The 24,634-nt window shown below is 47.0% G+C and overlaps 1 protein-coding gene across 1 annotated transcript in view; it reads right to left on the bottom strand.

Annotated features, from left to right (window-relative positions):
- The window catches only part of crb (cell polarity complex component crumbs), a 223,778-nt gene that overhangs the window by 39,789 nt on the left and 159,355 nt on the right, over positions 1 to 24,634 (bottom strand). Inside the window, exons 18-19 of the mRNA XM_050166508.2 lie at positions 22,659 to 22,913; positions 11,074 to 11,261 (exon numbers count right to left, since the gene is read on the bottom strand). Coding sequence (XP_050022465.1) covers positions 11,074 to 11,261; positions 22,659 to 22,913 — 443 coding nt within the window. The remainder of the gene's footprint in view (positions 1 to 11,073; positions 11,262 to 22,658; positions 22,914 to 24,634) is intronic.

Here is a 24,634-nt window from a genome sequence, read left to right as displayed (position 1 = left end):
CACTAACATTATTCCTCCATGATATTTCAGTGTAAGCATGTTTTATAGCATTCTCGTTTAGGCTACTATGCTCTTCTCCGATGATGAAGTGCTTGCTGGCTCTCTAAACATACACTGGGGCAGCCGGCGCACATGAGCACGCCAAGCGAGCCACCACTGCTGGCGCTCCCGTCAAAAGAAAGATGCAGTGATGTTAAACACTGTGGTTAACGCGACGCGGCAGCAAATGCCTGTACCGCCACCGGCTCGCAAAAGGAAAGGCAAGGCGTGACTGCACTGCAGCAAAACTTCCATGATACTGCGGGCAGAATCGGTGGGTTCTGCCACCTTTGATAATTATTTATTGGCATCCCGTTCGCTGGTGCGTGGAGGGCAATACTATGTGGTGGGGTTGCAGGGAACCGAGCTTTGCGCCTACGTGACCTAGCCCTCCTTTCTCACTGGTGGAATCGCAAGCACCATCGTGTGCGCTTCCACCAATGAGAGAGGAGAGTGGAGGAGGTCAGAGATAAAAGAGAAGGTCTGTGGACAACACCGAAAAGACAAAACTGAGGAATGAGCTAAAAAAAGCTATCGGTTTAAAATGATAGCATTCGCACCAGTGTTTATAGACCTATTGAACATTGGTTCACACCGTTCATTGATAAGACCTGACCATTACCTGCCTCCCAAAGCCTGTCTCGCATTGCATTGAGCCTAGCGCAACGCCCTGGACGGTAGTTGAAGCGGCAGTGTGGTAGCTGCGGCGTGTGATGAATGTCCCAGCTCAACGCTGAAGGCACCCATTGACGTCGCAGTGTGGGAACGCGAGGCCAAGGCAGCACGAAAACACTGACAAGACGCTACAGTTCTGGAGCAGGAAGCGAACTGGCATCATGCCCAGCGTAAGGAATTGTCAGTGCCTCATAAAGACAAAAAAAATTATTAAAATATTACAAATACAGTTAAACCTCGATATAATGAAGTACTTAACTTTCCATAGCCTTTTGTTCATAGTACACCATGCCTTTATAAACTGAATACAAGGAAGTTTGTATGCGATTTCAATAGTATAATGAAATTTCACTGCCGCCGCAATGGAATGCAGAGATGATAAATGGAATCTTCTGCGGACGCAGATGGTAAAATTATTGAATTACAAGCAGGTGCTTGCAAACGCACCTCTCAAATTGCGCTCCCCGTATAAAGTCCAAGTGCAATCAGATCCTATCACGCCCCGTGCTCTGTGTGCTTTAGGTGCGAGTAAAAGTGTGCGAGGGTGAGGCAAGAAAGATGGTGGCTAGCTTCACGATTGTCGCCTTCCCACGTGAGCAAAGGGAAAAAAGGGCAGGGGAGTGAGCTCGCGATAACGCGATCAAGAGGGCGCGCTGAGACATTGGAGCATTTACTATGTGAGTGCCCCACTTTCTCGTCTGCGCGAGCGACCCTCGTGCAAGTCTACCATGCGCAAAATCTGCCTTATGCAATGGTCAATAACCTCCTGCACCCTTCGGGCTGCAACTCTTCACATAAGCTGCCTTTCTGCGCATTCTTGGCCTTCGCCGAAGGCGTCAGCCTCGCTGATCACCTCTAACCGCACCTCTCCCCACGCCTGCAGTGTTTCGGCTGCTGCTGCTGCTCTCCTGTCTCTCTTTTCTGCTTCCAATCCCCTCCCCCTTGTGCAGCGCAGTTGAGGTGTCCTCTATTAGAGACAGTTACTGCACTGCACTCCTCCAATTTCACAACCTTACACCCAAGAATCTCTATCGAGGGGGCGCAGAGGGACATACGTAGCCCCAAAAAAACAGGCAACACTATCTGTTAGAAGACAAAGCAGCTACAATTTTAAGGTTATATTTGAATTGGTATTTGATGGTAGTTGTTCGAGTTGTTTTCCTTGTTGCTTTGTTTTATCGCTATAGCAATTCTATGACCACTCCAAGCGCATTTCTGCCGTCGGCGTCGCCATGACGTTCCATATAAAGTCCAAGGGCGATAAACACCGTCACCGCGCTCCCTACCCTGTAGATTCCACAAGCCAGTAGATTCCAGTGTGAGTGAAAGCGTGCGAGGAGAGTCCACCATTGTGCCTCAATCTCGCCCGCGCAAGAAGAGACAAATGGAAAGAGGAAGCGCACCATCACCTCTCGCGCGTGAGGCACCCAACGTTGCGAGGCGCCAGGGAGGAGGGGAGGGAGGGCGGCATTCTCTCTGGCTGCAACTGCAGCATGTGGCGGCTGCGCCGTGGCCATATCTTGAGAGCAACCTGTGTTGGGGGCAGGGTCTAGTTGCGTCAGCAGCTCGTGGCTTTGTGCGTGCAGTGTGCCCTTGGCGCTCGCTTTGCGTTAAAGCGATAGACAGCACGAATGTCACTTCGCTCGCTGCTGCGGCCATGTTTCCTCACACCAGCATTCTGACAGCGAGTGTCCCCAGTCATCGAGGGTGATGTGTTCACGTTTTCTGTGCACGCTGACACCATGCTTATTAATTTAGTTAGCAACCGCATGTTTACAAGTTGATACGGCCGATAAAAGTACTATTCTTACTTCATATGGCTGTCTGCTAATTTGCTATCGCAATAATCGATGCTTCGCCTTTCGGGCGAAACTGCGTCTTTTTTGTTTTTTTGCTGTCGTCGCTCTTCAATCGCGTGAATTTCGTTGCTCTTTCACCACGAATGAGTTGTGTGGTAAGTGAAAAGAATTACTTCTTGCACTCCAGTAATGCAGTTAGATCAATTGTAGATCGGTTTGGCGTGAGAGAGCCATTGTTTTCGTCGTCATCAGTCTATTTTATGTCTACCGCAGGACGAAGGCCTCTCCCCGCGATCTCCAATTACCCCTGTCCCGTGCCAACCGACTCCAACCAGCAAACGCAAATTTCCTGATTTCATCGCACCACCTAGCCTTCTGTCGTCCTCTAGTGCGCTTCCCTTCTCGGTACCCATTCTGTCACCCTAATGGTCCAACGGTTATCTAATTAGCGCATTACATGACCTGCCCAGCGCCATTTTTTTCTCTTAATGTCTATTAGAATATCGTCTATACCCATTTGCTCTCTGATCCACAACGCTCTCTTTCTGTCTCTTAAGTTATGCCTAGCATTCTTTGTTCCATCGCTCTTTGTGCAGTCCTCAATTTGTTCTCAAGTTTCTTTGGCAGTCTCCCAGTCTCTGCCCCATATGTCAGCACTGGTAAAATGCACTGATTGTATACCTTTCTTTTCAATGATAACAGTAAGCTTACAGTCAGGAGCTCCCGATGTCTGCCGTATGGGATCCAACCCATTTTTATTCTTCTGTGAATTTCCTCCGCATGGTCAGGGTTCCCTGTGATTAGTTGAGCTAGGCAAACATACTCCTTCACAGACTCTAGAGGCTGACTGGCGATCCTGAATTCTTGTTCCCTTGCCTGGTTGTTCATCATTATCTTTGTCTTCTGCATATTAATCTTCAGCCACACTCTTACACTCCCTCTGTTAAGGTCCTCAATCATTTGTTGCAACTCGTATGCAGTGTTCATGAATAGAACAATGTCATCCGCAAACCGAAGGTTGCTGAGGTATTAGCTGTCGATCCTCACTCCTAAACCTTTCCAGTTTAATAGCTTTAATATTTCTTCCAAGCACGCAGTGAATAGCATTGGAGAGATTGTGTCTCCTTGTCTGATTCCTTTCTTTATAGGTATCTTCCTACTTTTCTTATGTAGAATTAAAGTGGCTATGGAATCTATGTATATATTCTCCAAGGTATTTACGTAGGCGGTCTGTACTCCTTGATTACGCAATGCCTCTATGACTGCTGGTATCTCTACTGAATCAAATGCTTTTTTCGTAATCTATCAAAGCGATATAAAGAGGCTTATTGTACTCTGCGGATTTCTCAATAACCTGATTAATGACATCGATGTGATCCATTGTAGAGAATCCTTTCCTGAAGCCCACCTGTTCCCTTGGTTGATTAAACTCCAGTGTTGCCCTTATCCTATTGGAGATTATTTTGGTAAATATTTTATATAATACTGGGAGTAAGCTAATAGGCCTATAATTTTTCAGTTCTTTAATGTCTCCCTTTTTGTGGATTAGTATAATGTTTGCATTCTTCCAGTTTTCTGGGACCCTTGCAGTTGGTAGACATTTCGTATAGAGAGCCGCCAGTTTTTCAAGCATTATGTCTCCTCCATCTTTGATTAAATCAACTGTTATTCCATCTTCTCCTGCCGCTTTTCCCTGTTTCATATCTTGCAAGGCCCTTCTGACCTCATCTCTAGTTATAGGAGGAGTTTCTGTATGCTGTTCATTGTCGTTTTGAGTGGAGTTCTCCTGAGTACCCTGGGTACTGCACAGGTCAGTATAGCATTCTTCCGCTTCATTTATTATACCTTCGAGATTGCTGATGATATTACCCTGCTTATTTTTCAGTGCATACATCATGCCAAGTTTCCTTCTCACTGATTTCAGGCTGCAACCATTTTTTACGGCTTCCTCAGTCTCTCACATTATAATGTGAGAAAGACTCGGATTGCAGTTACATGCAAATATGCTGAACGTAGTAGTAGAAGACGTCCAGCACTGCTACAGAAACAGCATGACATACCTGTTCTTTCGAGTCATACTAGGAAGACAGCTCATCAATGAAAGGAGCTAAAAACAAATTCTGGGGTTTTACGTGCCAAAACCAGGAACTGATTACGAGGCACGCCTAGTGGGGAACTCCGGAAATTTGGAACGCCTAGCGTTCCTTAACGTGCACCTAAATCTAAGTACACGGGTGTTTTCGCATTTCGCCCCCATCGAAATGTGGCCGCCATGGCCGGGATTCGATCCCGCAACCTCGTGCTTAGCAGCCCAACACCATAGCCACTCAGCAACCAAGGCAAGTTAATGGGAGTAGCTTTCGCAATGGTTGGCGCAATCTAGTATATCACGCGAGGAAGCAAGAACTGCTCAATTATGACAGGGGCGCCAAGAGGCGTTTAGTTCAATGGGCAATGGCGTTACCCATTCACCACCACTACGCACAAACGCCAAGAGACGTTTGGTTGAATGGGCAATGGGCACTACCCGTGCACCACCACTACGTGCAAAAGGTGCTGATGGTGTTCCACAACTTCGCAGGAAACACTCGCAAAGTTTGGATGTAGAGCCAGAAAGGATGAAGCCCAAAGTGTGCAGAGGGACAATGTGTATCTCACCTTTGCTCATGGCCTCAAGTTATCAGTGGGACAAGTGTTGTCACACTGATTTTTCAGATAATATTCTTGTACAAGAAATAATTTTTTTGCGATTCTTCCATGTGGTACAGTTCATTTGGGAAGAAATATAGCAGAAACCGTGAGTAGATTTCTTGCGTCTGACAAAGTTTTAAGGAGTCATAAAATATTTATAAAGCAGACTAGACGCGTCCAAGCACTGATGAACGAGTGAGGGGACCGTATATATGCTGGTGTATGCTGCCTGAACCAATGGCAATCCAAGACAATGGCAAGTGCATATCACACAGCTCAAAAGATGCCAATTTCTCTGCGTAGAGTTATATAATCAACACTAGAGGAAAAGCTCGCCATAGCATCCACATATTGAAATCTATAACTGTAAGGATGCCGCCATGTTGCTACGCCGTGCAGGGATGCAGGCACAGACAATATGCAATTCATACAAACGTTGATTCAGACGAGACGCGCAATCAATGCGATCCCAAACCTCCCTCGGTATGGTGGCGTCATCTAGTTCAGGTGCCTGCAAACACACCCTTTTACGCACCGTAAACTGTATGTAGAAATTTTATAAATGCCATCGGATCTTTCTAAAAAACATATGGAACGAACTTTACACAGTTCATACGCCCGTGTAACGCGTAAATGCTTGTTTTTTTTTTTCCATCATATTTTGATTATTTTTGGTGTTGCAAAAAGAGAGAGAGCAACATGGAGGCATATGTGCAGTTGCACTCTTTATTGCAACAGCAATTATATGGATACTCCAGGCGTTTTTTTGCCGTCGGCGTCGCCGTGAGGTTCCGTATAAAGTCCAAGAGCGATAAAATAGTCGCCACGCGCCCTGTGCTGAACGAGCGAGTGAAAGCGTGCGAGGGTGAGCTGGCTCTCGCGGCTCAATCTCGCGCACGCTAGTGTTAAGCAGGCGACACACGGTACAATTCGGCGTCCGATCCGACGGGCGGCGCTGCATGCTCCGGCATACTACGGCATACGACGATTCGGTGCATCCGGACGAGCGAGCGGCGCGCAAGCTCCGCCCAGATCCAGCGCCCCGGCTTGTACGCTCGGAAGACTTCATATTCACGTCGAGGAACGCAATATAATGAACTCTGCACAACACTGCTTCGCTTTACGCGAGCACTGTCAATAAAATTATGCCCCTGCGATTGACAGAACACTTCATGACGGCGCGTTGTCCACTGACAGCCAGCGATAGGGCCGGTAGGCCTAGCTAGGCGGACGCCGCGGCCGACGGCGCTTGCGATCCAGCCCGAGCTCGTCGAAGAGCGCTTATTTTTACCAAAACGATTAACACTGTACACTTACGTCGTCCGTAATTAACTACAATTGGTTTACTCGACACAGTCATTGGAAGGGCAAACGTGCAAGCGAAGCGAGCAGCCTCGCTCGGACGGTCGGTGTGTGCTGTTTGCCTGCGAAATGCCCTCGTATCGCGACTCCCGATCTCGCCAGTAGCTTAGTACTAGTGCACTACGCGCTGCTTTGCAGAACAGGCACACGTTCGAGATAATTTTACTGAACTGATAACTATTTCGCGTCGGAAACAAACTGCAGCCGGCAAGGAGAAAAAAAAGACAGCGAGAAACCGGCCCACCGCCTCTGTGAAGGCAACGTCAGAGAACGTCACATGCCAGCCGCGCTGTCATTGGCTGCGGCCAAACCACGGTGCGGTTGTCGGACGCGTCGGACGATGAAAATCTGCCCGGTTTGTCGCACGTCGGGGATCCGATCCGGCGCTTCGGCACGGCAAAACACCTCGATTCCGGCGCGTCGGAAGCCGGATCGGGCACCGAATTGGACCGTGCGTCTCCCGCTTTCCAGGGACACTAGCGCACACAAGCGAGGAAAGCGGGGAGGAGGCGTGCCGTCTTCCGTCGTGCGCAAGGATCCGGGGAAAGGGTAGGGAGGGGGATGGAGCGTTCTACTCAAGGCGGCCGAACGCCACCGCCCGGGCCGCTCTATCTAGAACATCTGCGACAGGGACAGTCATCTACGCACTGTTTCCGCTGCTTAGCTCGCGTTGATGCGAGGGGCAGCACGAAGGCCAATTCGCTCGTTGCTGCTGCCGCGCTTTCTCACTCCAGCGTTGTGACAGTGAGTCATCGAGTGAGGTGTGCTCATGTTTGCTTGTGCGCGCGTGACACCATGCTTGTTAATTTAGTTAGTATGCATATGTTTACAAGTTTATACGGTCCATAAAACTACTATTCTTGCTTCGTATAGCTAGCTGTCCGTTAATGATGCTTCCCCTTTCGGGCGAAACTGCGACTTTTTTAGCCCAGCTTTTCCTTCAGAGTGAGTATAGTAACTACATATGTTTCTCTGAAACAAAACAGTGGCGCCATCTGTCACCGCGCAACGCGTTTCGCCGCAGTGGCGACAGATGTCGACACCGTTCCGTTGTAGTTAGAGTTACTGTATATGCTGCCAAACGTAGCCTTTGGCAGCATATACAGTACTCTAGTTGTAGTGACATTGCGAGCTGCCTGTGTGTGACCATACGCTACGCCTTCATCCCTAGATATTGGGAAGAAATATCAAGATCGCCGAGATAACGCCCAAACGTTGCTGCCGAGGTGAGAAAGCGTACTACACCGTTCATTTCCTATGAAGGGGCGAACGGGTTAGAAACGGCTACCCGTACGGCCTGAAACTGGCAGGGCACGTGCTTCCATGTCTGGCGATGACGTAATTTTCGTCACATCCGTGCTACACAGGTCTACGGGAGGCCTTAGTGACTCTAGGAGGCCTCGACAAAAAGCGCTTTTGCGGAAAAAAAAGAAAAACCAGAACGAGCCTTACTTATTGCAATATTCTAATATCTTGCTATTGCGGTCTATACTTCAATTTTCCCTTCGGTAGAAAGCACTGACAGCGATAACAGGGTATAAATGATTTGATTGTACTGTTTTGAATCTATATGTATGCCCTCCCTGCTATATGATCTCTTGCGAGATCGGCAGTATTGCTAAACAAAATAAATAGAAGTGGGGTTTCTTCGCTTTTTCCCTCCGATTTGCATCGCGCATGTTGTCACGTCCATGCGTGATACGGCTGGTAAGGCAAGTAGCAGTTTCATTTCGATTTAGTGCGAGGGGCGCGATATGACAGGCTCCATAAAACACGTGGGAAAATATATGATTGAAGACGTTTGGAGTGCTATCCGCTCGCAAGCGTCAATATTGTTTACATGCACGACACCTGGCAGCTAGCTTACTAACCAAATAAACGGAATTGATAAGCGCTCCGCTGTGAAAAGTGCGCTTACTCGGATTAACGAAGGGAAACGTTTTGCGCCGGCGCGGCAGCTTCGGAGCAACCTCGCGAGACTTATATCGACGGGTGGCAAGCGCCCACGATTACAAGTTAAAGAAAACTAATTTCCTGATGACTTCGTGCGAAATACAAAAGGCAACGAATTACTTCGAAAAGTATACAGATGCAGTCAAAAATTCACTTCATAACTGTTTTCTTCATCAACTGAATCATCCAACTAATAAATTTTACCGCGAAGCTGTTTACCTGACGGACCTGTACGAAAGCCGTATGCATGGTCTCGTAGGCAGGTATCTGGGCTGGCTAACGTCCGCAAAGTGAACGAAAAGATGGCGGTGCGAGCGCCCAATGGGGGAGAACGAATAATAGCACGGCGGAGAAGAAAGAAAGGACACGTGATTTCATCGCGCGCCGCGCCTGCGGAGTGGTGGAGTGCACCGAACTGGCCGCCGTTGCTGCCTGCTGCGTCTGCTGTCGTCTGTCCTCAATACAACGGCGCGGCAGTTGTGGCGGGAAAACACGGGGATATGCGCCGCGGTGTGTAAGACCCGGATTGTGCACTGCAAAGGTAGACCGTATACCATTGCAACAGTTGCAACTAACAAAAAATGGGGAAAATGGGAAGACCACGCATTGTGCGCACGGCCGAAGAACAAGCCGAGTCCGAGGAGAGGCGTCGACTGCAGAGACGCGACTATGAACGACAACGTGCCCGTGTGAAAGAGGAGAATGCGGCCAATGACTTTGCCTGCGAAGAACGTCTGTGACAGCAGATACGTCGGCGTCGAGCGCAGGCTACCGATGACGATCGCGGACTGAGGCCGCTCGTAAGCGTCAAGCTAGGTCGTTCCGAGTCTGCATGCATCCAAGCGGCAGATGCGTGAGTTGTCACCTCCTCCGAGTTTCACCGGGGCGAATTCCAAATTCAAGAGAATGTTTCTGGACGCGGAGTTTGGTCATAGTTGCTCGGTCTGCGATCGACATCTTCGCTGGATAATCAGCCGCCATATGAATGGTTCCGCCCGAATTTTTTTTTTTTTTCAACCCCGAGAAATTGTATGAATGGACAAGCTTTTGTGTCAATAGCCGGCCAGTTGTGGGCTCCTGATAATAGGTGAAAGTACGTGAGGTGGCATCGATAACAGAATGCAATACGCGTCTTTGATCGACTCACGCGGCCGACAGGACTGCGGTCACGATCCGACGAAGTCGTAATAAAATGTGCGGCATTTTTCGCGAGCGATTCGCGCATGCATCGGTGTCGTCACAAAGAAGTTATCGCGCGACGTTGTGGCCAACTACCTGCGCAAACACTCCGCGAAGGCGCCTCAAAGAGGCGTGCGGTTCGTACGCCCCGCATACCTCGGCGCCCGCGTCGCCGTTACGCGAGTAGCGGTGTCGTAGACGGGCTATCTGCGCGATGTAAATAGTTGCGACGGGCAACGGTATCTTTCAACTGCGGCGCAAGTGATAAGCTCGTGGCGACCGCGATGAGCCCGAGTCACGACAACGGTATACTCTGTTCCCGTCACGCGGTAACAATCGCAGGTTCACCGCACGGCTTTGCGTCCTCGCTGACGGCGCGTATACGTACTACGTGGCTCTGACTCACCCCGCGGGGCGCATTGTTATCATTTCGTCTGCTCTCGTTCCATAAGCACACGCATATGTCCGCTCTCACGAAGGTGGATAAGGACACGACATGTATTGCAGTAATTTATTTACTCGTCGGTTTATTAAAAAACGGCTAAGACAAACTCTTGGCGCAGAGTATCAGAATTTCGCCCACATGCAGCACGATTTATCCTCTATGCGCAGAAACTACACCAGTGATATTTACTCACGTGAACACCGCGGCAGCGTGCGCATCCTCAAAGGTAGCGGCTGGCGAGTTCACTATTAGACGATTCGAATTATCCCGTGATTCGAATACGAGGCATTCGAAACTAGAATCAAATCACTCAGCCGGCTATTGTATTGAAATATTCGAATTCCTGAACTAGGGATACATCGTCTAAAATAATGCAAGGAAACCTATGACCGCTGCGTGCGGATGCAGCCGAAAGAAGTACGATACGGTGCCAACCAATCACATGAGTATCATGTGCCCCTTCTTGACAGTCGCAAGTTGGCCCCTCTGTTCTGGCGTTCTAGCTATCAACAATACCCGCCGTGGTTACTCAGTCGCTATGGTGTTGGGCTGCTGAGCACGAGGTCGCGGGATCGAATCCCGGCCATGACGGCCGCATTTCGATGTAGGAGAAATGCGAAAACACCCGTGTACTTTGATTTACTTGCACGTTAAAGATCCCCAGGTGGTCGAAATTTCGGGAATCCTCCACTACGGCGTGCCTCATAATCAGAAAGTGGTTTTGGCACGTAAAACCCCATAATTTAATTTAATTTAATTAGTTCAACAATATACCGCAGAATGGTGCAGAAATAAACGCGCGGTTACATGTATATAAATTTGGAATTCACCTCCGTGCCCGGGCCTCCACCAAATACAGAGAGAAAGGCAAGAAAGGTACTATAATAGTATTCTAGCACACTGTAACAAGTGTAGGTACATTAAACTCACTCGTAGGCATTCCAGATGTCCCTGCACGTGCCATTATTGCGACAGGGCGGGTCCTGGCTGTTGTTGCAGACGTCATCGCCCACCACTCCGTTCTGCACGTTGAGACTCTGCACCGGTTCGGCCACTGTGTTGTTGTCAATTCCTTCCGCATCTTCTGACTTGACCAGCGGGATCGGCCGGTCATTGAGCTGCAGACAGCCAAGCAAGACAACACAAAGAAAATGGGTCGTCAAAGAAACCCCGCCTTGCATTCCAGTGTTTATCCTATCCTTAATCCTTTGAAGATCGTTGTCGTACGTGTACGGCGCTGTAAATCAATCCGTCCTAAAAGGTCGCTAAAGCGTCTGCACGTACGGCGTTGAGGGTTCTTGGAATTTCATGCCACACTTAAAAGTACTGTAGCCGCATGCAATGTTATGCAAGTGCTGCCAGCTCCTGGGGAGCCTCAAAAGCTCTCTGCAGATCTATAGTGCTTCCATCTTTCGGTACACATGATAAGGTATTTTTGTTTCATCTCACACTCCAATTACTTACACGATAGCGCCATCTGCTATTCTCGTGACGGGAAAAAAAAAGAAAAAGCAATTTTTATCTCGCTTCGGTCCCCTAGCTAGAAGCGATCTCCAGTGCCGACTATTCAAAATGATGTATAACCTAGAAAAGCCTTTATGAGACAACCGCTGGGCCGATTTCAATTAAATTTGTTACAGTCCACAGGAAAAGCTACTTTAGCGACACTATAGCAAGGAAAATTTTGATTTAGGGCCTGGAATTTTTTTACGAAAACTCCCGAAAATAAGTTAAAAGACACAAGCATAAAGTTTACAAATCCGTAACTCTGCACCCAAAAGCGATATCGCAGTACTGTAAACTGCATCTATTGTATCACCTAAAGCGGATAAAGTTGGTATATTAATTTACAACTTACGTGAAATTGTTAACGTTGACGGTTTTTTGCAAAATTATTGTTCACAAATTAGCGGTACATTACAGAGAAGTGCATAACACATAAACTTTAGATGCATTATTAGGTGCAGTACACAAAATTCCGATAAAGTTTTTTTTTTTTTTTTTTTATTCCTGATACCCGTGCCACACGGGCGAGGTTAATGCCATTGAAAGTTTAAGACCTTAGGTTTCTTAATGTCATTGTATTGATGACATTGAACGTTGCGATGGCGATAGCTGCAGTGAAACGGTTAAGTTTGCTTGCCAATCGTAATACAAAAAAAAAAACGGTTATCTAGGGAGCAGATGTTTAAGAAATGGCGTGGGAAACATTAATAGGCGTATTGTATGTAGTTTGCTTCAGGGAGGTCATTGTTGCACCCAGCCGTAAACTGAAGCCAAAGCTAGCTCGACGGCCAATCCATAGTGTAGCCAAAGCCTTCGAGCCAAACATCGTCGAGAAACAACGTCGTGGTTGCTTTGGTGTTGCACTGCTGAGCACGAAGTCGCGGGATCAAATCCTGGCCAGGGTGGCCGCATTTCCATGGGGGCGAAATGCAAAAACACCCGTGTACTTAGATTTAGGTGCAGGGTGTCTACCAAGCTGACATTTTCGAATTCCCTGAGTTTTGCAAGTTTTCCCTGAGTGCCTTTGCAGCATTCCCCGAGTAACACAGAATTTTATGTCAAGACGGGCTGACACGTCGCCCGCTGCTATCACTCTCTAGTAAGTATGTTAAAAATTAAAGTAAAACGACTTAATGCAGTTTGAATAGTAAGGAGTAGTGTCTATTTTATTCAAAATACAAAACTGAAGGGAAGGATTAGTATAATGCACAACGAACAAAATATATTCGAAAAAAGAAATGGTAAAGCCCATTGCAAACCCAGTCGAACATGTTCAAATACGAATAAAAAGGGATGCATACAGAAGCAAATATTTTCGAAAATGAGCTATTTCTATCAACTGATAGGAAACTCATTGGTATTAGGCCCGAACTTTGTCACAAGTTAGATTATCTCAGCAGCTAGAATGTCAAACTCAATTGTGCTGACACCGTCAGCCCGCGCGCAATTCCTCAGTGTTGCGTTTCACTGCTTTAAAAAGAATTTATTTTGGTTTGGATGAGGGTCACCTGCACCTCGGCGTCAGCCAACACTTTGCTTTTTGAGCTCAAGCTCCTTCAAAGAAGAGGCGGCGCAGCTCCTTTCTCGTTCATTCATCAATGCGACGGTCCTCGTTCCGCCGCACGTTCGGGCCCCGGACCATTTGAAGCATCCTCTTGGTCAGTTGTACAGTCAACATCCGATTTTTTGGATTCTCTAGGGGCCGTGAAAACGTCCGAAAAAATGAATGCATGTCTTTTACTGCCCTTAAGGGCTCAAATCGCCATAGGCACGTCCGAAAAAATGGCCAGGCTTAGCTTGGTTAAGCCAAGAATGCGTTGCATATTTGGGAGTTGGGAGGAGCGGGAGTCAGGTGGTGGCTGAGGCCGCGCGCGACCGCACGAGTTGGGGCCCAGCTTTTCCTCCGTGACGTCACGCGCAGGCGCAGCGCCCCTAGCGGGAGGAGCGGGAGTCAGGTGGTGGCTGCGGCCGCGCGCGACCGCGCGAGTTGGGGCCCAGCTTTTCCTCCGGCTGTCGTGACGTCACGTCACGTGGTTGCGCTAAAGGTCAATGGTGGCTGCCCGGCCGCGCCCAAGGGCTGAACTGAGTGATTGCAATATGCAACGCATAAAAGCTCTAGAGGTCTGCCAGCACACTTATCAGGCATATCGGTGTTCGTACTCTGACAGGAGACGGCGGGTGCACGCGTACATAATTAGGGAATACGTACTGTGTGCGGTGACAATTGCCCCTACCCACGTTTGTTAAGCTTCACCGCAATACTTTCGCGTAAGCTTCGCCGCATAAAATTTCTGTGCTGAGGCAAAGCTGCCAATCGAAGCTTCGAAGTTTCGAAGCCAATCGCGAGGATTAAAGAGGCCGAGTTAGACACGGCACCGAACGGCAAGCACCTTAAAAGCGAACGTCGAAGCAGCTAGGCCTCGCGTTGCCGCAGTGGTGGCTACGGCTGCCAGCGGATCTGCGTGCGAGAACGCCGGTTAAAGGCGGCGAGATAATCAAAACGGCGGTATTGGTCTTGATTAATGCCGTTTCGGACCTGCAGTCGCGTCCGAAAAATCGGACGGCGAAGGGTTCTCGCGCCCGAAATTTCAGAAGTTCTTATGCATTGACTCTATGGGGTACATGGTGGTGCCGCGAAGCCGTCCCCATTATCGGGAGTCCGGAAAATCGGTCGTCCGGAAAATCTGTCGTTGACTGTACACCGGCAACTCCTCCAACCGACGACAAGGCGTCAAAGACAATTCGTTACGATTCCTCTCTTTTACTCGGGCCTGCATTAGGGCCACTTTCAATAAAATGACAGCTTTTCCCTGAGTATTTCCAGACTATTCAAAATCCCTTAGAATTCCCGGTTTTCGCGGTTGGTAGACACCCTGTGAATACCTGTTTTCTCAGAACCCTGGCTCTTTTTCTGCGGTAAGCTTTGACATAGAGGACCGCTTTTACTCTATACCTCATGACAAGCTGATGATGTCCGTAAAACATTGCATAACCGAATGTAACGATGAACTTGCTTTTAGGAACAAGTGTGACCATTCTCTTCGACATGCTTGGCTGTGAGAATGTGAATTACGTGCTCCGCTACCTTTCTGACAGAAGACGTGAGGGAAACTGGTCTGAGATTGGACAAGTCCTGAGGTTTGCCTGGCTTGGGGATTAGTATACCAGGGCTTCTCTCCAGCCTCAGGGAACTTCACCCGTCTGCCAGGCCTTGTTGATTTCTTCTGTAAGCCAGTCTATGGAGTTGTCTTTTAAGTTCCTGAGAGCCTTATTTGTGACAATGTCAGGCCGCGATCGAAAAAAATCGCTCTTGAGTTATTGTTCAAGGCATACCAAGATAGCTAAGAACAGCATTGCCTACAACTCTCTCAATTCTGCCTTAAGTGTTGCTACCACAAATGGAGCACAGCTTTCGGAAACAATTTACTCGTCAAAGAACGCCAGGTTCCCGGTTTCCACTTTATCGTGCATTTCCTTCAGGTTGCTCAATTCATTGAAGCTGTCCATATCTCAACTTGGCTCACGCACAAGTCCCACCACTATGCCGAATTAGCTGTAGATCTATACGTTCACGGGCTTTCACATCGGCTCAAGAAAATTGCCAAGGGTTTTGACGTAAATGTTTTTTTCTCAGCTTGGGGAAAAGTCGGAAGGGCCTGTAACGCAGTAGATAGAAGAAGAACAGGCCAGTCACCGAAGCACCTGTGCTCTGTTAACCATCATAATCAATTTATTGCCTGCGCATGTAGTGCTTTTAACATTCCACTATCGTGTGGAAGAACGTATATTGGACAGACTGGTACCTGCCTTAACAAAAGGTTATGCCAACAGGACAACAATTTAAAGGGCACGCCTTGATCACATCTGCCAGCACACTCTCGTTCATGTAGCTGTAAACAATTTTTTTTTTAAATAACGCACGTCATCTTCAGGCACGTGGATCAAAAAGCATGCGAAATCATTGAAGCTCTCCACATAAAGAAAAACCATGAACGTAGCATTTCCGTCCCGTCTATAAAACTGCAAGAATATGAAATCAGCCTCCTTGAAAGATGTGGCAAATACCAGTAACGTGAAGATGCGCGCACAGAGAACTGTTTGTATTTATTTTTTCCTGTATGCAATAACCCAGTCAGTTGTTAGTTCAGTGCCTGTCCTGTGTACTTCTCTGTCTTGTGCTGTCGTTATTTTTGCGCTGCTTTTACTATGAAGTTAAACCAAGTTGCCCAGTTTTGCGTTCTATTGCTAGCCCTTATTTTACTGCAACCTACGGATGCCGTAATATTGACAAAGGCTTCCAACACAGAAAGCACCCCTGATTTGAACTGTCCTCCTCATCAATTCCTGACTGTGATAAAATAATGATATGCGTCGCATGATGAGGACCACAACTGACCTTTTCTTTATGGATGCCGCCATATGTATAGATGGATGGATGCTATGAGTGTCCCCTTTGAAAGAGGGTGATGGGTTGTGCCACCAAGCTCTTATTATATTGCCTAATGTCCTACCTATGTAAAAAAGGAAAAAAAAAACACGATGAATTCCCATAACCAAACTTTCTGTACCTCTATTGCGAACTTTGTTTTTGTATGCCTCCGTTGTTTGTTGTTTCCCTACTTTTCTTCCACCAAACTTCCAATCGCCTCTTACTAATCTCTATTGCAGACATGTTTATTTTCCCCTTGCTCTCGCTGAACGCAAGGGCTTCAAGGAGGCCAGAGGTGCCTAAATCGACCACTGGGCAGATATCTTCACATTCTCATAAAACATGCTCCATCGTTTCCCTAGCTTTACCGCAGCAAGCACGTGCTTCTTCTTCCTTCTTATATCTCACTTCATAAGTGCGTGTTCTAAGGCATCCTGATCTCTCTTCAAAGAGTAAAGAGCTTCCCTTTGAGTTATCATAAATTTTTTATTTCCCGATTTCATTTTTCATCTTACTCGTAGCAAGTTTCTTTTTCATTGCCCCCACCCATGAGATTATCTCAGCCTCTCCGATTTTCTGCTTGACGTTCTTTGTTGCCATGTTGCTCACCATACAGGTCATATACTTGCTGGTAAGCTTCCTAGTTCTTTTCCTCCACTGTGAATCAATGTTTCTTCCTGTAAAAATGCCTGAACACTCTCCCAGCCCATTTACTTTCTTCCATATTCCTCATTCGTTCTTCATAATCAATTTTACTGTGAGCTTTCCTCACTTCAAAACTTGTCCAGCCCATATCACCCTGCACAGCTTCATTTGTAGTCTTCCCATGAGTGCCCAATTCGAGGCATCCCACTGACCTTTCGTTGCCATCGAGTCCTGATTGTGCCACTGATCTCAGGCAAACAACCGCATTTCCAAGTGTAAGTCCTGGACCCATTACAGCTTTCCACATACCCTAGAGCACCTCGTACTTATTGTATCCCCATTGCACTTTGTGTTTCATTATGGCCGCATTACTCTTCCCCTTTACTGTTATTGTTGTTTCCTGTGTTTCCATATATCTATTGTCTTCGTTTATTTATATACCAAGGTATTTATATTCTTTCACATGAGGTATTTCCGGGCCCTGTATTGGCACTGTCTGTTCGCTGTTTTCATTGAATATCATAACACCTGATCTTTTAACGCTAAATTGCAGACCTAAATTATCACCTTCCTGGCCACAATATGGCCCCACTGCTATATTGTGTAGGCAGTGGCGCCATTTATGGGCAGTAGGCACGCTGGCTTAGGCGAGCGCTCCATGTTGTATACCAGGTATACACTCGGTGGCAGTTTCTGGCGGTTGTTATCGCCAGAAACTGTTTGACTGTATCAACAGTTGAAGTGCAGTTAAATCTTGATACAACAAAGTTGGTAAAATCGGCAATTTTCTTTATTATAACGAAATTTCATTCTATTAAAATTCGACCTTTTATGCAAATAAGTACAGTCACCTATCGATTTTTCTTACATGGAAAGGGCCCACAGAATTTGCTGCATTATCAGGCAATCGAAAAAAGCAAATTTGAATGAGAAAACAATTCATTTTGATAAATTTGGGAGTCGACAACAAATGATAAGGTTTCATGCCACATACGTCAACGACATCTTTTCGGCGGTACGAATTAAGCGAAGTAAGCCACACTTTCACATGCACTCCGCCCCCGCGGCTGATAGCATAGCCCACACTGGGACAACATCAGGAAAAGCGCCGGCAGCGGGGGGCGAATGCTTTGCTTCGTCTGCCTCTCACTATAACGGGTCGCTGAAACTCAAGATTACGCAACCTCCAATAGTAAACGCACGGAAAGACAGCTTATATGGTGCCATGCCGTCTCAGCATGCACACTCTTTGCATATGCGCCAGGTTACCTCTAAAGCAGGGTGCGTGGCTGTGTATGCGCTCAGCCGCGCTTACAGCCAAGTGCAACCACGGCCAAGACGCACGCCAACTTACCCCCCACTTCGCCCCCTCACGCATGCATGATCGCGCTACCGCAAGATCGCTCCCCTCCCCTTCTTTCCCTTTGCTCGAGCGGGAAGCCAGCACTGGTGAAGCCACCATCTTTCTTCTCTCACCCTAGCACACAGTGCGCGGGGCGCGATAGGATCTTTCCGCACTTGTACTTTATACGGAACATGATGGGGCTCCCCTTCGGCGGTAGCTCTTGTCGCGCTGCGCACGATTTGAGAGATGCATTTGCAAACAGCCGCTTGTAATTCAATCATTTGACCATCTGCGTTTGCGGAAGTTTCCATTTATTGTCTCAGCAGACCTTTTCTGCGGTGGCAGTGAAATTTCGTTATATTGAAATGGCACAGAACCACACTTCTTTATATTGAGGTTCTAAATACATGGTGTTCTATGGACAAGAGGTTATGAAAAGTTAAATACTTCGTTATATAGAGAATTTAGTTGTATTGAAGTTTGTTATATCGAGGTTTAACTGTACAATGCTTACAAATCCATAAATCTGCACTAAAAAGATATATGTATTGCAGTTCCATAAACTGTGTTGTTCACATTATCTCAAGCGGACAAACGTGATATACGAATGTACAGCTTACGTAACATTTTTAAAATGTTTATGAGGGTTTCACAAAAGTGCTACTTAAAGATTACCAGTGCATATCAGCGTGGTATGTAATACATCGATTTTGTCCTTGTTCGGTGCAGTTTACAGAATTGCGATATTTTTTCTCACTGCCGAGTTTTTACTAAGAGTTGTAAACATACAGTACTTGAGTGAAATGTTGAATTTTTATGAAAAAAAAAATGATGGCATGAATTGAAAATACACTCCTAAAGTTACTAAATTTCAACCTTTTAAGTGCAAGAAACCTCATCAAATCAATGCTGTGGTTTTGGGAACGGAGAAATACATGGGGATGGAAAAAAACGATTCCTCCATTCCTATGTATTTAGACAAGAGTTCCCAAGATAAAGTTTCCTCTAAACTCCCTACGTGTTCCCCAGCTATCCGGCAAAATTTGAGGACATTCGGTGTGGTAGGAAGTTTGTATTTGTAATATTTTATATCGCAGTTGAACTGTGCAGTGTTTTGGCAACATTTAAGGGTGGCAAAGTGAAGTGCACTCAGCACATGGTTCTGTTTTTGCATGTGCGTATCCCGATCAGCTCGAGATAGTTTCTGCAGGTATTCTGTAGTTCAAGCCGTTTTATTGTGCAAGTGAAAGATTTGCGGGCAGAATGCAATGTCGACATTGTTGCTGTGCCGTTGGGTGCCAGAGCGTGCGGAGGGCCAACACGGTGTGCTAGTGGTTTCAGAGCAAATGACACAATGGTGGTCCGACAGCTATAAATTTAGTAATAACTAACTCCAGAATAAGAGCTACGCAAAAAAAGTTGGGCAGCATGTTACACTCCTATAACAAGTGAAGGCGAAAGCCTGCTGCACACTTGGTAATGCATTAGATCATACAATTGAGGACCAGACTCCTTGCAAGACATAACAAGCTGCAGTGTGATGTACACGTGTGGCGCTTTCAGGTTTACCGCCTCAACGACACATGTGAGTACTTAATGCACTACCTAAAGGTGCAGCATGCTTGTCGCCAGTAAGTGTTTCAAATGTGTAACACAAGCCGAACACAATTCTGTTGCATCCTCTCAGCAAGGGGAAGCAGCACTCACGGTGAAATGCCTTGCTCCCGCCGCTTCGCACATCGCACCTCATTTCTCGCTTGAGGAGCACCAGAGGCCGTAGCGTACTTATGAGACCTACCGTGCAATCCGCTAGGCCCCGGGCGAGCGTCCTCCATCGCCGTCGCTCTCGCTTCACAATCTGTCGCCACAACCGTTGCCGTGTGATGTCAGTGACGCAACACACGTTTTTTTGTCTGCGCACGCTACTCATTCCCCTCTCCACCCACCGCTCACTCAGAGAAGGTCACTTTTTTTTTTTTGCCACTTGACTAGATGCCGCGTTTTTTCTTTCATGGCCATCGCACAACGAGCCACTTAAGGCTTTTGCCTTAAAAGTGGCAATTGCTAAGGCAGCGCCACGATTAATCCTCACGTGTCCCACCTCTCTGGCACGTCGTCTTGTGCCAGAGAGGGGGGGGGGCACATACCCAGTGTGCCTCCCCCCCTTCTATCCTAGCTACGCCCCTGAGCAGTGATTTCAAATGAAAATTTCTGGTTAAAATGTGAAGAGAGAGCCCGATTTTCTAGTGTATAACCATATTGTGCCCTCTACTCTCAGTCACAATGATGAATTCAAAATACTAGTTAGACAACCACATCATGGGACCCTTTAGAAGGGACAGAAAATATGTCCAAACACACTGCTGTTTCATTTGGCAGTACTTATCCAATTCTAACAGGCACCCAGTTGTTATAGGTTCATAGCAGAAAACAATGTGCACCAATATCTATTACATAACTAACACAAAAAATGTAGCATACCTTGGAAGATGGAACTGGCAGAGTTTACCTTCACTGAACGTAAAATTACTTAAACTCCATCGTTAACCTTGGAGACATTTTTATCACTGCATGTCTAGGTACAAGTCACTCTTTTCGTGGTCCATTGCGTTTGACATTCCACATTTTTTTTAAACCACACTGCTACAATTGCAAATGGGAAGGTGGCCCACACTCACACTAACCATTCTTCCTACCGTTCTACACTAACCACTACACTACACTACACTAACCACTCACACTACACTAACCGTTCTTCCTGCAGCACATGCAAGTCTCCTGAGTTATGTAGGTGTCTGCTAACTTAGCATGTAAAATAATTTGTCTTCTGAATTAGCTCTCATAATTAAAGTCTGAAAGTGGTGCGCTGCCATCGCCATCCTATGCTGCGAGTGCTGAAGTGCCGGCATGTCTCGGGGGAAGGGGGCCTCATTCTTTGAATCCGCCTAACCAAAGTAGCACCACGACTGCGTCTGTATGTGGCCTCAGTCATTTATGGTTCGGCGTGTTTACTTTAATCTCGGAGGCCATAGCTTTTGATGAGGAACTCGCAAACATCCATAGGCAAGCGATTTTTTTTCTGTGCTGCTCTGCCCATCATAATGCAGCGTGTGTTGTCCATACTAGTACTACCGCTCTAGGCACCATGCATCATAAGTGCAGTCTAAATGAACTGTCGGATGCACAAAAGATGTCGCATATCATTCATGCTATGAAATGTTATTCGATATATAGCACCAATCACACTGCTAAGCCTAAATGCCTGCATTGCCTGGCATGCAGTGGTGCTCCTTGCACGCTCAAGACGGTCGTTGTGCGTTTTTATTACAGAACCGACATAGTGCGGTAGAAAACCAGACTACCAAAACTGCACAATGTTGACACCACTGTGCCTGAGCCACAACTAATGTGTGAATATTTCCTGCATGTCCATTACATTATGCCGTTTAAGCGGCCGATATTGTCATCTGTTGGCAACAAGAGTCGACCAGGTTGACAAGTGGCTCAGCGCCTGCAGAACTGCAGAAACTGCACTCGCAAGTACATATTAAAAGCGCTCAACGTGGTCACAGTGGGTCCGCAAATCACACAATGATGAATCTTACGCGCCGCTGTTGCATGGGTCCCTTGCTGCTCAGAGACTACCAAAGTGCACATGTGGCATGCGATGGCTTCGTTACATCCAAAATGTGATGCTAAATTATTTTTCTATGTCGATAAATTGTGGAAGTGAACAGGAAAAAACCAACATGGGATTAGATTCGTTCTGACCACTCCTGGAACTCTAAAATACCAATTGCTGAACCCTTGAGTTCCGAAAAACCCAGTTGAAGAACCACTGGTCTACTATATGGAGTATAAATTATGACCCAAAAAGTGTTCGTCTTGGTGCCTGTAGCAAGATACCAGCAAAAACAATATTAGTATGTAAGATTTTAACCATTCCGTTTAACTCACAACAGTTTCATTCTGTAGCCTTTCTCTGAAAATGAAAAGCACTGCTAGAAATACAGATTGCTTGTGTCACTTACACAGATGGACCCTATAATTCACACCGCCAACATTACTAATCGTTCCATTTGTTGAGACTCCAATTAATTTGCTTGGCTTGCCAGCAGTAAATCATGCTTGCAAGTATACATTTTAAATCACTCAGTTTGGTCTATATTCGAGCCACTTGATAGCAGTTTGAAACTGGCAGGAGCCACAGCTGTTGGAGCTACCAGTTTGCTCCTCGCACATGTTCAGGTGACCAAGAGCAGAAATCACACAAGGACACTTACTGTAAGGACTGCCAGGCACAATTCAGTGCTGCATTTTGGTTCGAAGACTATCACACAAATTCCCAACTGCCAGCCCGACTAATGCATGCAAATGTTAGAATCGGGAGACATCTGGGCACTTGCATGTTTTCCTTATGTGCTTTTCCTTTGTGCCATCATGCAAAAAGAAAAACGGGAGAAATGAGTTCCACACATTTCTCACATTCTTCCGGAAAAGAAAAGGGGTCATGTGAGCCAAGGTCAGCAAGCGTCCTCAGGTTGTCAAGTGAAGGTAAAAACGGCAACAAACTTGCTGCTGCCAACATACCCTCAAATCTTGAAGCACTCCCTTGAATGCGTCAACATTGCCAACGGAATCAGTGAGCGCTCCCAGCCAGGAAGAACCACCACCCACTGCAGCCTGCCGGCGTCGGCGCCTGAGGGGTGGCTGACTCTGCGTCTGCAGCCATCCAAGATAGATAATGTGGGGGGCAATGACGTTACCACTGCCACCACTCATCGGGGGTTCCAAACCCTCCTGACCGTCCACTGCTGCTCCGAGCCACGAATCGTTGAGCCACACCTGGCAAAAAAAGGTCCAGCACAGGGAAAGTCAATGCAGTGCACAGCGATGTTTTAGCTTGCCATTCACTCGTTTGGAGGTGCCACCACTTAACCCTTTGAAGGTTTTTGCCGTACATGTACGGCGGAGGTTTTCTGTCCCGCAAAGTTTTTGCCGTACGGGTACGGTTTCGACCCTCCGTTTGAAATTTCGCGCCATAATGACGATACATGCTCACTGGAAGGTGCTGCCACCTCTTAGGACTTACAAGAAGCATTTGAAATTTGTGATACCTTCTTGGGGAGCTAAACAGAACTGAATTCTAGCTTCAGCACGTCACGCAGACTGCGGCAACACCCCTATTGCGGTTTCGGTTTCGCGGCGTGATCGCAACGGAGGCCCGCGAAACGTCATTTTTCTCTTTGTCGGCACTCTCTTGCAGGGGCGTTGGAAGTTGATTTCTATCTCGATTGGCGCTGCTCTTAGCTTGTTTATCAGTGCCGCTCGCGAGGTATCCTCGCTGTCAGCGGCAACGCGCTTTCGCTGTTTCGGTTCTGCCGCGTGATCGCAACGAAGGCGCGTGAAGCGTGATTTTCCTATTTGTCGGAAAGCTCTTGCAGGGGCGGCGGAAGTTGATTTCTATCTTGATTGGCATAGCTTGTTTATCACCACCGCTCACGAGGTATTCTCGCTCTCTGCAGCAACGCGCTTACGCGAGAGGGTGCCTCAGACCTCTGCCCAAGGCAGCGCACGCAGAGATGTCATGTGTGCGCCAACACAACTCATTGCTCCAAGAGGAGAACAGACATGCATTTTAGGTGTGCAGACTGCAATAAGGCGCTGTGCGTAGAACCGTGTTTCAAGGAGTACCACACTCTGAAATACTATTGAACATCTTGCAGTTCTGAGTGATGCCGACGCCAAAATACTGTTCCAAAATTTTTTTTACAATTTATTCCCAACTTTATACATTTTGTACATTCAAGATACGCAATAAAGTAATTTGACGACCTGGGAAAGTTTTTTTCAAAATAATTCGACCCTCAAAGGGTTAAAAGGGCCCTAAAACACTTTACGAACTGCATGCAGCAGGGAATTGACAATCTCGTGTCAGAAGCAGTGAAAAATCGTCTGCTCTCGCTTCCACAAGGTTGTCATGCAGGGCCATCGCAAGCAGCTCGGCCGACAACAGCTATTGGTTGATTTCGTAATTGCGAGAACATTCTCAGTAATACAATTATAGCTCATTTGAGTTAAATAAATGTAAAATTTATTTGTCTGCGATGTCAAAAAGACAGATAAACCCTTTCATCTTTTCACTGCCAGTCTACACGCGACAGTTGCGTGTTACTGCGTCTGCTGCACTTGGCCTCCGTGATGAAAAGTGTAACGTAGATACCGCAGCGGCCATGGGGTGCTGCCACGAGCAGTCTCCCCACCGAGACATTCAGCCTTTGGGTGGGGCCAGTGGGGCATTGCTCACTTTCGGCTCCTTGCCGCCTCTGCTGCGTAGCTTACCAGCGCGCTAATGGAAATGAAAGAACAGAGAAAGTTACTCCTCGGTCCGATAACTACGTTTAACTTCACATGTGTTTGAAGGATTACAACATCTTTTTCCGACAAGAGATTTGTGAGGCGATGTAATTTAATAGTGATGTCATTCTATGATTAGCTAGAAAAATGTTTCAGGGCGCCTTTAAAAAGCTGCAGCTCGGAGCTAATTGCCTCTTTAAATATGCACA

Source organism: Dermacentor andersoni, chromosome 1, assembly GCF_023375885.2.
Source record: "Dermacentor andersoni chromosome 1, qqDerAnde1_hic_scaffold, whole genome shotgun sequence".
Taxonomy (NCBI): domain Eukaryota; kingdom Metazoa; phylum Arthropoda; class Arachnida; order Ixodida; family Ixodidae; genus Dermacentor; species Dermacentor andersoni.
This window is presented reverse-complemented; position numbering and strand designations above follow the sequence as displayed.